This window comes from Cryptomeria japonica, chromosome 10 (assembly GCF_030272615.1).
Source record: "Cryptomeria japonica chromosome 10, Sugi_1.0, whole genome shotgun sequence".
Taxonomy (NCBI): Eukaryota; Viridiplantae; Streptophyta; class Pinopsida; order Cupressales; family Cupressaceae; genus Cryptomeria; species Cryptomeria japonica.
In genome coordinates, this window is record NC_081414.1 from 196,019,593 (window position 1) to 196,035,549 (window position 15,957).

General features: G+C 36.5%; 1 protein-coding gene across 1 annotated transcript; it reads left to right on the forward strand.

Annotated features, from left to right (window-relative positions):
* Positions 1–12,636: 12,636 nt before the first annotated feature.
* Positions 12,637–13,452, forward strand: LOC131858845 ((+)-borneol dehydrogenase 1-like). The gene has a single exon (XM_059212309.1). It carries the CDS (start codon positions 12,637–12,639, stop codon positions 13,450–13,452), a length of 816 nt encoding a protein of 271 aa, XP_059068292.1.
* The last annotated feature ends 2,505 nt before the right edge of the window (positions 13,453–15,957 follow it).

A 15,957-nucleotide genomic window follows, 5' to 3' on the forward strand; every position in this document is an offset into this window, starting at 1 on the left:
CCTGCTTGAGTGTATCCTCTTAGCAGTTTATCCAATCAACAACGTATGTTCATCACAAAACTGTCGATTTGACCTTGAAGACACAAACATGCCTTCATGACATAAACACGCTTACGGACTGCACAAACGCGCCTGCTCTGCACAGACACGCTTGAAATACACAGATGTGCCTATGCTTTGCACAGACGTGCCTGTCCTACACAGACGTACCCAAATTTCACAAACGTGTCTGCACAACACAGACGCATTCACATTTGACATAGACGCTGCTGAATTCATAGAAGCGCCTGGCACAAACACAGATGTGCCTATCCAACCTAGACGTACCTGTCACCAATGCAGACCTGCCTACACGTTTTTGACATTTTTGACATTATCCTAAAGCACATTAAATGTACTACCTAGCATGCATTTATGACAACATTTATTGTGACAAAGTACAAAGAGGTTTTGTGGTACTCACCGACTCTCCTACATCTGCTGGCCTCTGAAATCGGCGAACGCGATCGAATATGTGAACCAATGCCATCGCTGCTCTATTCTCTCTCTGTACTCTAATCTCTTGGATGTGTGGATGACAATGAGGCTGTATTTCCCTCGTGGTCTATCTTATAGACTACCCTAGGCCTAGCCCTCGTTTCCCGAGTCAGTCTTCATTATCCCATGACTCTGTCACTCTATCCTATCCGGTCAGTCCATTCTAGCCTTTCTTTCTTATCGAGAGATTATTTGCGACCTTTTCAAACATTTTCATCCAATCTCTCGAGGGGGCATATCATTCCCATCTTGGGGCAACATTGTATCAGTTCATCTTATCTTCTTTGAAACAACGCAACAAGCTGCATTGTCTCAAAGAGGGGCAAAATGTAGACACCTAAAATTGTCATGTCTAATTAAATAAATATTTTTATTTATTTAATTATTTGAGCCTAATTCTTCCATTAATTAAATAAATCCTTATTTATTTAATTAATTCATTTATCCTCTTCTAGCCTTATTTCTCATTTAAATAAATACATTTATTTATTTAAATTATCCTTTTCTTAAATTAAATAAATATCTTATTTATTTAATTAATCCCACTTCTATTAATTAAATAAATCTTTATTTATTTAATTAATTTATTAACCTTTTCTACCTATGACACATGTCATCCATCTCTTAATTCCTACACTACCTACCCTCTCATTATTTTATTATTTCTTTTACCTACCCTCTAATCATAGCCCTTTTCTTAATTCCTACACTAAATTTAACTCATATCCCACCAATGTGCGACTGATATAGTATAATGCCTTTTCTTTTCCCTTAGCAACTTGTTGTGCTAAGAGTGCCCCCAGTGCTGTTGAAGTAGCTAATATCTAATATGTATAGTATTAGAGGTTGGTCCGGAACCGGTGGCATCAAAACTGGCGGATTCAGAAGATAATCTTTGAGTATCTGGAAAGCCCATTGACAGTTATCATCCCATTTGAATTTGATGTTTTTATGTAGCAAGTGTTGAAAGGGATTACACTTATCTGCAAGTTGTGCTATGAATCTTCGTATGGATTGAAGTCTCCCTTGCAAAGATCGAAGTTGACTGATATTTCTTGGTGGTTGCATCTCTAAGATAGCCTTGACTTTTGCTGGATCAACTTCAATTCCTCTTTTTGAGACAATGAATCCCAGGAGCTTCCCGGAGGTCACTCCAAAGACACATTTTTTGGGGTTTAATCTTACTTTATATTTTTCCAACCGATCAAAGACAACTGAAAGTACGTCCAAATGTGTATCTCTATCTATTGATTTGCCCAAGAGGTCATCAACATAATCTTCCACAGTAACGTGCATGAGATCATGAAAGATAGTAGTCATGGCTCTTTGATATGTAGCGCCTGTATTTTTTATCCCAAAGGGCATGACATTCCAACAGAAAGTTTCCCAAGGACAAGTGAATGTTGTTTTGTGTTGATCCTTAGATGCGATTTTTATTTGATTGTAACCAGATAATCCATCCATCAAAGATAACATCGCATGACCTGCTGTGAGATCGACAATCAAGTCAATATTTGGTAAGGGAAAATCATCCTTAGGACAAGCTTTGTTGATCTCTCTGAAATCTGTACATATTCTGATACTACGATTTGGTTTACTGACAGGCGCTAAGTTGGAGATCTATTCAGGATAATCAATTGAGCGTATGAATCCGACATCCAATAATTTCTCAAGCTCTTCTTTGACCAATAATGCCACTTGAGGATGCATCTTTCTTAATTTTTGTTTCACTGGTTTTGCCCCCAGTTTAACCGTCAAATGATGCATTACCAAATCCAGATCCAATCTTGGCATATCAGCGTATGACCATGCAAAGTTGATTTGTTGTTCTGTGAAGAAACTTATGAACTTTGACCTTTCTGACTCTGTCAAAGATTGAGCCAGGAATATATTGTGTGGAACTTCTTCTGTGCCAATGTTTGTTTTGATAGTCTCCTCTACCAACATGGATGACTTTTCCTCATATGAGCCTTCTATCTTCGGGTGCCTCAGAGAGGTTTTTGCCCTCAGATACATCCTTTCTTTTTACTTTTTTGGGGTCAGACAGCACCACAACGTGGTTTTTGCCATAAAACCCTTGATTTGTTTTTAATTTTATATTTTTGCGACTAGAAGGCCCGACACCCTCACCAAAATATGCCACGCTGTTGAGTTCTATAGTGTATCCTACTTTATGATCCCTAGGGGGAAGATCATCTCATATGCCAAGATAGTCAATAAAAGCTTCATCATTTTGGAATGTGTCAAACTGTGCAGGACCTTCATGGTCCCAGTCAATGAGTTGGTGGTGAACAAGGGGAAGGCCTTTGATGTGTTCGAAGTTAGCGGGGCTAAGAGTGAAGATGCAGTTATATTTAGGTATGTCAAGGTAATTATCAAGGTCATCATTGGCACTCTCCTCATCAGTCTCGACCATGAACGAATCCAAATTATCATCACTAGTAACACATTCTAGGACAGGTGTTCTCATTCTATGTGATTTCAACCTAGGAGCTAGAGGCAAGGACTGTATGGGATCCTCCGGGGTTGTTTCTTGACCAACTTTGAATTTTTCATAAAATTCCTCTTCTTTTGTGGGTTCATTTGGCTCCCTGAATGTCTTGGTGAGCTCGTAGTCAATGGAGGATTTGTCTAAACCCCATTCCCATTCGTTGGAGTCTGTGAAATAACGATTCTCTTGTTGAATTTTGGCAGCTTTAATTTGTAATGCTTCTTCTGGTGTTTGAGTATGAACCTTGGAAGTCATGAAACCAAGTTCCTTTGAGCGTTCCTTTTTGAATGTCAATTCAGGTTGTAAAGGTTCAATGATGCCTTCTTTTCTTCAACCAAGAGGGCTTTTGCCATCATACCCAAATTTTTGTAGAATCTTGAACCCTTTTCCATACTTCTCACATGGTATGCTGATATGATCCTGTGTATCATTTTCAAGGTCTTTGTAAAGCATTTTGTATGAGTCTTCCTTTTCCAGTTCACCCCATCTTTGAAAGATAGTAGGGTCCCATTTGAGTATAATGATAGATACCTTCTTATTAGGATGTGGTCTTCCATATTCTTTTGGTGAACTCATGACTTTTTGTAAGTACATGGTTTGATTCAAAGTGTATTCACCCATGCCCTTGTCCTAGAATTTCCCTTTAAGTTCACCTTGTTTTGATGTCAAAGGTTTTAATGACTTAGGATCAATGTATGCAGAAGAAGGAACAACTTCCCTATTACTTGGGATGATCGTTTAAGTTTTCAGCCTCAAGTTATTGCAGTATATGAATGGATTAGGATCTCCATTAACTGTTATTTCAACTCCATTGTGGGGAAACTTAATGCATTGGTGATATGTAGATGGGACTGCCCTCATTTCATGAATCCAAGGACGTCCTAGTAATATATTGTATGTGAGATCTAGGTCTAGGACTTGACAAACCACATCCTTTGTAACTGGCCCAACTTTGAGAGGTAAGGTGACTGTGCCTTTGGATGAACGCTCTTCATCATCATATACCTTGATGGTAATTTTGTTTGTAGAATTCACAGCTTTATCAAAATATCCCAATTGTTTAATAGTGCTCAATGTACAAATGTTCAAACCTACTCCTCCATCTATCAGGACTCGTTTTATTCGATGTTTGTGTATTAAGGCTTCAATGTGTAATGGTGCATTATGTGGCTGACTTACGGAGGCATCATCGGCTTCTGTGAATGTAAGAGAGTGTGGAATGGAAAGGTATCCCATCATGGCTTGAAACTGGTCCATGTTTAGATCAGTAGGGATGGAAGTGTCTCTCAAAGTTTTGTCAAGAATGGCTTTATGTGCAGGGGATATGCATAAGAGCTCAAGAATGGAGATGAGTGCGGGTGTCTTCCCTAATTGTTCTACAAGGTCATACTCAGGCTTGGTTGATGAGGAAGCAGTGTTTTTAGCTGGAGCACCTTGCAAAGTGAATTTACCTCGACGAGTTGTAACATTACATTCAGAGGTAGGTTCGGAAGGAGATCCAATGCCTTTTAGGACAATCTTGGGTCTTTGGGTAGAATTCTCAGGCGTTTTGTCCTTGATGATAATGGTAGAGAAATAATTGTCTATCAAGATGTGATTGATAGTTGAATCATAGTTATAGGATGCTCTGGTATAGTTGGTTTGATCATCTATGGCTTTAGCCTTTCCCTTGTCATGCTTTGGGAATGGTTCCTTAAACATCTCATGTTCTTGATTGGAGGAATGTCCTTCAATCTCAATGTCACCTCTATCAATGAGATCTTGTATGATGTTCTTCAGTCGATGGCAATTTCTTGTTTTATGACCTTTTCTCTTATGAAATTCACAATACTCATCATCATTCCGCCAATTTGGTTTGACCTTTGGCTCATATGGAGGAAAATCTAGAATTGTGATTACTTTGTTTGCCACTAGCTTCTTGAAAATTGACTCAAGTGGTTCTCCCAATGGAGTGTACTTCCTTCAGGATCTAGAATTTGTTTGAGTATTCACTTGGTTGTTTGTAGAGCTTGATCCCGAAAAAATGATTTTGGGTCGCACTGTATTGGCATCAACAACACCATCATTGACTGTGTTCTTGTTTTTGTTCCAAAATCTTGACTTATCTTTTCCTTTAAAGTCATCTTTGTTTTCCTTGAATATCTTAATGACTCCTTGCTCAATTAGGACCTTTTCTGTCGCTAACCCTTTTTCAATGATGTCTTTGAAGGTGGACAAACAAGCTTTTGTTAGGTCATAACCAATGTCTTTGTTAACATTCTGGGTGAACATTTCTACCATTTGTTTTTGTGGAATTTCACAAGAGCATCTGCTGGCTAGATTCCTCCATCTTTGTAAAAATGATGAAAAAGATTCTCCATCCCTTTGCTTGGTGTTGCACAAAGTGGTGACTGATATGTCTGTCTCTATGTTGTATGAGAAATGTTGTATAAATGCCTCAGCTAAGTCACCCCATGACTTAATTCCAGGTGGAAGTTGGGAGAACCATTCCATAGCTTGATCATCTAAGCTTTATGGGAATAGTCTCATCAAATATGTCTCTTTTGTTGCTACCTCAATGCAAGCTGTGAAAAATTATCTTATATGTGCCTTAGGATCTCCTTTTCCTCTATACTTATCAAGCTTAGGCATCGCAAAGTGTGTAGGAAATGGAGGCATTGGAATGCTTTTGTCAAATGGATAGGGACATATGTCTCTCATTGTGTAAGTTGGCTTCAGTGTATTTATGTCCTCCATTTTCTTTTGTAAGTCCCTGATTTGTTGTTCCAAATTGTTCTTAGGTGGAGACCAACTTCTTGGACCATACCCCATGCTTGAGGCACCAATTGGAGGAGGAGCATGTTGCATATATGGATGATATTGATCATACACATGTTCATATGGAGGAGGTCTATAATGATGCTGTGCATATGGACCACTTGGTATAGAGTCATGATGAGGAATGGAATATCTGCTTTGTCCATGTATACCATACTCTATAGGCATGTCATGAGTTTGTTCTAGTGTGTTGCCCCCAAATTTGACGCGGGGTTTCCTTGTGTCCAAATTTTGAGCATGCCTTTGAATATCCAATTGCTTTGGTGGTTGGTCCTTAGCATTGGTATGTGATTGAGCATATTTTTCTGCATAAGACTTCCATAATGGTCTGCGAAGGTGAGTATCATATGCTTGACCATGTGTGTATGGGACCTCTGGTTTTTGAAACAAAGATGATGGTGATTGAGGCACAAGATGTGGTCCTCTATTGCCTCCACTATTAGGCCTCATTTGATCCATGTTGAGGTGAGGTTGTTGCAAAGGTCGATTTTCTATTATTTGAGACATGTCAAAATCATGAGGTATCTTGGCTCCACTTTGTGCCATCACTTGTAAGAAATATTGTCTATCTCTCCTCATTATTTCCTCAACCAATCGATTGAAACGGGGATCCATAATGGAGTCTTCCACTTCTGCTAAATGTATTGAAATGTTGTCCATATTGTCATTGTGTGTATCATTGTTGTTTGTAGTGTCAATGTTTTCAACATTTGGAATGTTTCTATAGGCATCCATGTCAGGTAATGTAGTATGATCAGAATTGAAAAAGATATCATTGTCATACTCATAGGAACTCATGTTTGCAGACTCTTGAGCCTCTTTAGCTTCTCTCATAGATTTTTGGGAACGGGTTTCAACCATGAACTAGGTATTGACCAAGATGTGTGAGACTAGATGAAAATGGAAAGAGTATGGAAGACCAAGAGTTGGATGGAATGTAAATGAATTTGAGGTGTACTTGCAATGTCCAAAGTGTAAGACCAAGTATGTATGTAGTAGAGTAGGTGTGGCTTCCAAAGAGAGGATAGTTTCTCTTGATGAGGTAAGTTGACCTTTTCTCTAAGTAAGACCAAATGAGACCCAAAGGTGATAGACCTTGATGAGGGACCACTTAACAAAATGTTGTTGTATGTAGTGTGTTGACAAAGTATGATGAGGACAAGCAAGTGACGTTTTGACTCAAGTTTAGACAAATGTGAATGTAATGCAAGGTGTAAAGCAATGATGGACTTTGTGAGACCCAAAGATAGGTTGAATGCTAGATGAAAACCCTAGAGAGATAACTAGGAAGCTCAATAAGTCTGAAACTGACTGTTCTTGTTTGCTGAATTATGAAAGTTTTCAATCCTGAACACAAACATGCCTGTATACTTCACAGACGTGATTAAAGGACACATACGTGGTTCTGTAAGACACAGATGCATTTCTGAGATTTGCAATGTTGCTCAAAAGACACAGACTTGTTTTTTCCCTTCACAGACGTGGTTAGATGACACAGACGCAGTTCTGTCAGACACAGACGTGCTTCTGCAAACTTTGTGCAATTTTTCCAATCTATGACGTTGTTTGTTGTGACCAAATCTAAATGTTTGATTGTTTTTCGTGACAAGAGGACACAATGTTGGTGAAGACTCAATGTTTGCAAGTGTTTAGACTCAAAATGACTCAAAGACAAGTGTGTTGTTTGATGTAAAATTGTTTTGCATACACTTGAAGACACAAAAGACACAATGTTTGATGTTTGGTCTTGAATGTTTGATTATTCAAAATAAGTCGAGCACAATTCTTATGGTTGGCTAGGACAATAGTTGTTGATCCCACATGGAGTTTCCCCCCGAGGCTACGCTATTTAGAGCGGATACTTAGATGCTTGACCCCACTGGCTCCACCCTCGACACTCACTTCTCGGGGAAGCCAAGCATCAGTCCCCACAAAAACTCCTCATGGCGAACTTTGTATCTCTACTAAGAACTGTATGTGTGTGGGCCGCTACCAGAGGTCCGACCTCTTGCCTCAACAACTAGAAGGATTTTGGCTTCTAAAACAAAAAGGTGCTAGTAAGGGCATCCGCTCGTGTGGCCATACATGTAGCACTTTCAGCTCTGTAAATACAGAAGGCTCCTAGTCGGTAGGGGTTACGCCCAGCAAATGATCAAATAAATTTGATCAAACAGGTTTATGGGGAGACATAGTGTCGGTATGAACTAATCAGCACACGTTATCCATAGTTTTCACCATGGATACAATTATTTATAGTGGTTTGGAAGAAGATGGATTTTCTTTTGCTACCACTTGGGTCGTTCTCTCCTCACTAGTAGTCCTAATGACCACATGGGGAGACAGACCCTCTAAAGATTAAACAAAAAGAGCCTATTGCTCAAGACACAAAAGACAATGGTTCAATTTTAGTGCACCAATTGAAGTGTTTGCTAGTCTATGAAAATAAGGCACACAATAAAAATCCAAAAACCCTTGCCAAGGACCTGCAATAAAGATCTATTAGTAGTTTGGATTGTTTCAAATGATCACCCCTTCCTGCAAGCACACAAGTTAGGTAAATTTAAGATCCAAAAGACTTTGTGAAAATAGGGGCCTTCAACAAAAATGATTTTTTGCTTCCAAGACAAGCTGTACCAATTCTGTTAGCTAGATCTAAAAATGTTAGCTCAAAATAAACCAGATCTGAAAATCCGAATGACTAAAAACTGAATCAATGAAACCCAAAATGAAACAAGTGCACACATACATGGCTATCAGAAACACAAATGCGGCTTTTGGATGTAGATGCACTTAGATGAGACACAGACGTGGCTCCAGAACGCAGATGCAACTTCTGGATGCAGACGTGCATGAAAACCCCACAGATGCGACTAGAGAACACGGACGCGATTTTCGGAATCTGCAAAAAAAAATTAAAAAAAATATTGTTGAGGATGCAGACGCGATCCTAGATGTCTCAGACGCGACAAAAAACCAAAAACACGATCCGAAAGTACGCAGATGCGAAAATATCAAAATGTTGTCGAAAATGTTAGATCTGCAACTTCAAAACACAAAATCTGCAACAAGGATGTTAGATGCAAAAGGGACAAGGGTCCCACCGGGCGTGCCAAAATGTATATGGTGAAAATGGATAACAACAATAATGTTGAAAGACTAAATGAATTCAACCACAAAACCCTAGCCTAACAACAACAAAGATCCACCATAACATATGAAGATTACCTAAGACAATGCAAATCAAATGAAATCACAAAGATTATACCATCACATGTCCAATAGGGTTTGGATCTCCATTCTTCCTATCTCCATTGATCTTGCTTGATATATTTGCTCTCAGATTTTATGTGTGCACAAGAGCTCAACAAAGAACGGAAATGTGGTTGCAAGTAGGCTTGATTGCATATGCAAGTTCGAAAGCGTAATGTAGTCAATTGATCAAGTAGTTAGGGTTTGATAATGAAGGAAGCATCTCCTTATATAGAAGACACTATATGAAATGGATGGATAATATTGAGAGGTGTTAAAAGAGGTCGGCTATGATTAGAGGGTAGGTAAAAGAAATAATAAAATAATGAGAGGGTAGGTAGTGTAGGAATTAAGAGATGGATGACATGTGTCATAGGTAGAAAAGGTTAATGAATTAATTAAATAAATAAAGATTTATTTAATTAATAGAAGAAGTGGGATTAATTAAATAAATAAGATATTTATTTAATTTAAGAAAATGATAATTTAAATAAATAAATAAATTTATTTAAATGAAAAATAAGGCTAGAAGAGGATAAATGAATTAATTAAATAAATAAGGATTTATTTAATTAATAGAAGAATTAGGCTCAAATTAAATAAATAAAAATATTTATTTAATTAGACATGACAATTTTAGGTGTCTACAACCATTTGAGTAAGGGTTTCCATAGTTTAACCGCGGTTTGGAATGTCTGTTGCCCTGGACCATATTTGCTTTCCCAACATTAATCGGTTTTTGAACAACCTGCAATCTACCTGTCTCGATGGGGAAGGCAATGTCCGCTTCATCGCTCCAAGATCCAACCTTCGTAGACTGAGCGCTGAAATAGTATACATCAGTAACCCTGCTCGTATCGCTAGTGCCGATCCTGCTGCCATCGAGTGTCTCCATTTCGCTCCTTCAGATCACTTCTAAAATTTGAGGTAAATAATGGTTTGAACCAAGGATGTAAGCACTACAGGCAAGAAGCCCCACTATTTCTCCAAGGTTCTCCCCAAGGTAAGGGTACTCTATTCTTAACACGGTAGAGATGAACCCGTGGGGTTTGAACCTAGGTTGTAGGCACTATAGGCAAGAAGCCCCACCATTTCACCAAAGGGTCATCCCCCATATATTTTAATATTATTAATTAGAAAAAAAAGTGCATTAAAAAAATCTCTTTTATTATTATTATTATTATTTTATAATAAAATCTTTTAATATGGGATATTCTATCTTATTTTTAAGTTGGTAATTTTTTTTTTAATTATTAAAAACGAAAGAATTAGCTTTATTCTAATTCTTCTTTAAAAAAAGGATTAATTTTTAATTAAATTTAAATTTATTTTATTAAAAATAAAGGATTAGATTTGTTGTAATTCTTCTTCTTCTCTTTCTTTTAGGGATTATTTTTCATTAAGTTTAAAATTTATTTTAATTATTTATCTTTTTATAAAATTAATAATAATAATTAAAATAAATTTATTTCATAATTATTTGTCTTATTAAAATTTTAATTATTGTAGAATAATTATATTTTGAATTAAAAACCTTTCTTTTATTACTATCTTCTCTTGATAAGAATATCTTTTATGTTATCTTTTTTTATTTCATTTTCTATGTTGTTTTTTAATTTTATTCTAATTCTTTTTTTTTTTTAAGGATTCATTTTCATCAAGTCAAATTTTATTTTAATTATTTAATTTTTTTTTAATTTTAATTATGTTAAAAAAATATTTTAATTATTTACATGTATTTATGTCTTCTTATGGAATTACAAATAATAATTAAAAAAATATTAGGGTTTTAATTTAATTTACAATTTTTTTAATAAGTATTTTATTTATTGTAGAATAATTATATTTAAAATTTCAATTTAATTTATACAATAAAATAAATTTTAACTTAAAACCTAAATTAAAAGTTGAAAGTAAAGAGAGAGAAAAACTAACTTTTGATTACTTTTTTAACTCTAATAATTTAAGGATACCATGTGTCCTTGGCGAGTTATTCTTATGGTAGGATGTTATTTGATTGTTATCTCCATCTCTATTTATGTCCCCTATCTACATCTCCTTACATCTCTCTCTCTCTCTCCACTCTCTATCCTTCCCACTATATCCATCTCTCTATCTCTCCCTCCCTCTCTCCCACCCTCTCCATCTTTCCCCTTATATATATATATTTATATATATATATCTTTCTTCTTCTCTATATCTATGTCCATATCTCTCTCACTCACACACACATTCCTTGTTTTCATCTCTCAATCTCTATCTCTATCTCTATCTCCATCTCTATATTATAAACTCCTCTCCCTTAATTTTTCCTACTCTCTCTATATCCCTCTTTACCTCTCTATTTATCATTTCCTATATCTTTCTATCTCTCTATCTCTCTCTCTCACATTGTTTATCTCTTTCTATTTCTATTCTCCCCTTTCCATTTTTCTCTCTCCTTCCATCTCCGCCTCTTTCTCACCTCCTTTATATTTTCAAGTTATATCTTTCCATTCTCTCTCTCTCTCTCTCTCTCTTTCTCTCTCTCTCTCTCCTCATTACTCCCTTTCATATATCTGTACTTTTCATACATCTCTAATGCATATGCTCACACTGCATGTTTCTCCCTTCCTATCTCTCTCTCTCTCTTCCCCCTCTCTATCTCTCTCCCTCTCTCTAAACCTTTCTCTCTATTACATTTCTTTGTCACCTTCTTCCTCTCTCACTCTTTCCCCTCCACATCTCTCTATCTCTTATTCACTCTATCTCTCTTGTACAATATATTTTTCTCTCTTATTCACTCTATCAAATTAAAAATAAGATTGCTCCATATGTATTATCTAGAAATTCTATCATGAATGGTGCTCTTTATGCACGATCCAAAACATCAAGCACCTCTTAATTATTTAGTGGCACGTAGTTTCATACGTCTAAAAGAATTAATTTGTATATTAATATCCACCAACCAAATTGTTTTTTAGACATAAATTTGTATATTAATATCCACCTACCAAATTTTAAATAATTTACTCGATTACGTACCTTATGCCTGTTGAAATGCAATGACAATTAGAAAGCACACAAATAAGAGTATACGAATACAGTTGGCCTGTTGAATGAACAATAAGAAAGAGAACCAGTTGACTTCACTTGTTCATCACTCGTTTTTTTTATGACATTTATTAATTTCATACGGCTTTCTTCATTTAATTTCATACGACTTTCTTTATAAATAAAAGGATTATTTCAATTTTAAATTTTATATTTTACTATACGCCTCAGTTCGGGACGTAAGAAATGGGTAAGTTTCAGACTTGAGAGGCGCAATGGAGGTCTATATAACACCCATTTCTTATAAACTTTACACAAGTAGTCAAGCAGAGGAACAGTTTGAGTAGAGGCAGAGTTTTCTTATGGCTTGTTCAGGGTAAGAATGCTTCCTTTTATGTTTTCTTTCTTGTTTTTAAATTCTTGTATGGTGGTGATTATGATCTAGATTCGTTGGTTTCTTCTATCTCTATATGTAAATGATACATTTGAGTGGGTATGGATGGTATAGGATGAAGAGATTCGAAGGCAAAGTGGTAATTGTGACAGGTGGATCAAATGGCATAGGTGCAGCCACGGCTAGGAAATTCGTAGCAGAAGGTGCTTATGTGTACATTGCTGACATTGATGAAGAGGGAGGGGTTAAAGTTTGCCAAGAGCTCGATGGGAATGCTTCATTTGTGAAGTGTGATGTGGCAATAGAGACCCATGTGAAAGGGGTCGTAGATCGGGCGATGGAGGAGAAGGGGCGTCTAGATATCATGGTGAACAATGCGGGTATGTTGCACGCTCATGGCAATTCCATCACGCAGGTCTCTATTGAGACTTGGGAAAGAGTGATGGATGTGAATGTTACGGGGGCTATGTTAGGAATGAAGCACGCTGCGAGGGTCATGATTCCACGTAACTCTGGTTCCATACTCTTTACCTGCAGTGTTTTGGGACTGATGAAGACTGAGAATGCCTCTCATGGTTACATAGCTTCTAAGAATGCTCTGTTGGGTTTGATGAAGAGCGGTGCAGTGGAGTTGGCAAAGTTAGGAATACGTGTGAATGCTGTCTCATGCTTAGGGATTCTGACAAAGATGCTTCAGGAGTGGCTTGATGAGGTGTCTAACGGGATGTGTCCTAAGGAGGTCTTTGAGGATGAGTTACAGAGGAATGCTACTAATGGACGGAAGCTTACTCTTGATGATGTGGCTAATGCTTTCTTGTTTCTAGCATCTGATGAGGCTTCCTACATCAATGGGCACAACCTTATAGTTGATGGGGGTTATTCTGTCCATGGTCGAGATATGGTGAGCTTCAAAGATCCACCTCGTCATTAGAGAGTTGCAACATAGTTTATAAGTTATATTTTCAATAAAAAAGGTCGGATTTGTGTCAAAGACTCCTACTTTATATTCTTAATAATAATAAAAATTCTAGTGTTTCTTTAAGCTTTGGTTGAGAGTTATGTCAATTTCTTACAATGTCTTCTACACAAATCGAGTTGCATCTACTACAGATTTCAAATTTAAAAGTGTACAATATTAGTGATAGTTTTTGGATACCTTGAAGTGAGGCAATTGATGTAAAGCCACCTAGGTTTGTCAAAGGTATCACACAAAACTGATCATTAGTATACATCTTGTCAATCACCTCCTGCATGTATAAAAGTGGTTTATGATGACAATGATCTAAGTTGACTACAAAGAAAATTAGTTCTTTTTTGGCTTTAAGTAATTGCAATATGCTTTAACTTTGGGTTGTTTAACTACTAGCCATGTGTTTGTGGTTGCATCAAATATATGCAAGAACCATAACAAACAAAAGTTACAACTCTCAAGTCCACTTTGTGCATTATTTACAATATTTAAAATTACTGATTGCAATTGTAATAGATGATTGTTCTCTATTGCAATGGGCTATGTAGATGTATTAAAGCATGATAATACAAAATTCCTTTGTATTTTCAACACATTGGCAAAAGATTGGGTTGTAAACAAGTATAAAGCAATTGTATCAAACTAGGAACATGCTAACATAAAAATAAATAAAAGAAAAGGAATATAAAGAGAGCAATAATCATGAAAAAGACTACAACTGAACAATAAATAGTGTCGTAGGTCAACAATTGGGTTGCCATGAAGTGAATTGACACTATGATACGTAGCACATGAGAGAGAGAGAGAGAGAGAGAGAGAGAGAGAGAGAGAGAGAGAGAGAGAGAGAGAGAGAGGCAAGGGAGGGAGAGGTGAAAAGGGGAGAGAGATAGAGATAAGAGTGTTGGAGTAATCGAGACACATTTATTTAATTATTTATTAATTAGGTCCTTTAATTACTTTTTCACTTAAGCTAAACTTAGGTTCTTTTTATTATCTAGAGTTTTCTTTTCAAGCATTGGTTCTAGCATGTAGCTTAATTTAACTCCAACTTTGCATTGCTTTAGTTTTCCTAATTTTAGCATTAGGGTTTGCACCTAGGGTTTCATTCATCCTTTTATAAGGATTTATTACTTGTATCTCCAATTGAATTCTTTCATCATTAATACATAATTCTCTAATTGTTATAGAGCATACAATATTTGCTTGATCTCTTTTGTGTGATAGGTGTTTTGTGTGTAGATGATTCTTGGCTTTTGTGCTTGACCATCAACTTCTACAAAGAGAGGGAGAGAGAGAGTGGGGAGAGGTAGAGAGGGGAGAGAGATGTGAGATAGAGTGAAGTAGAGAGAGAACATGATAGAGACATCAAGAGGGGAGAGAGAGATGAGAGAGATCTAGCATTTGGTTGTTCTTGTTTTGGATTAGAAGAATATAGTCTTTGAAACAAAAAATGGAAAAACCTAATCAAAATTAATGAAATTAAATTCAAAATGTAAAATAAATTGAACAAATGGAAAGAAAGACAAAAATAAACAAAAACTAACCTTGATCCATAGCTTGGAGGACAAATCCAGCACCCCGTTCGTGGTTTAGGAGAGGAAATGAAAAAAAAAGAAGTAAAAACGCGCTATTCACGAGTAAATGAGACCCAATTTTTTTTTAAAAAACTTTTTTTAATAGGCACTGCTTACGCGATTATATTTGGATTATTAGCGCGTACGTGCTCATTCTCCTATGAGCAACACGTACGCGCTCATTTTCCTAGGCATAGCATGTACGTGCTCATTTTCCTAAAAGCAGCGCTTACGTGCTACCTTCTCTAGGCTCGGGAAGAACAAACCTAAGCGCGTACGCGGGAATTTCAAATTTTAGAACTGCGTACGCACTGCTTGTTTTTCCATGTTTTTTTTGGGTGGTGTCCACTTTTTTGATCACCATCTTTGTGCACATACCCCTTGATAGAAATCGAGTTTTAGAATATAACTTAGAACCATCAAATTTTGAATAGGTTCTCACAACATGGAGTTTTGCCGAAAAGAGCTTGAAAAAGAACAAGTTAAGTAATTGCTTTCAAAGGTTAGGTTTTGTACCACATAGAAGAACCAATTCTCAAAACTAGTTTGATTTTTGTTTTATTTTTTGACAAAAGGCTTAAGTCAGTTTGTGCACTTAGTTTTAAAAACCCATCCATTTTTGGGCTTGATTTAAAAACCAAGTTTCATTTTTGGGTTCAAACTCCGTCAATTTTCGTAAAAGTACTTAAATGTAAAAAAGATAACACGACATTAAAAAAGATTCATCAAGGATTTTGGTCTTGGTTTTGAAACTTGATTTGTGTTTCTAGTTTGAATTTCACCAAGTTTCTCGACAAGTGAAGGAAAGAAGGACAAGTGCATGAAAAAGTAAGAATCTTTCAAAACCAAGTTTGGTTTTCAATAGAGGGTCGATCTCCAACTAGTGTAGCAG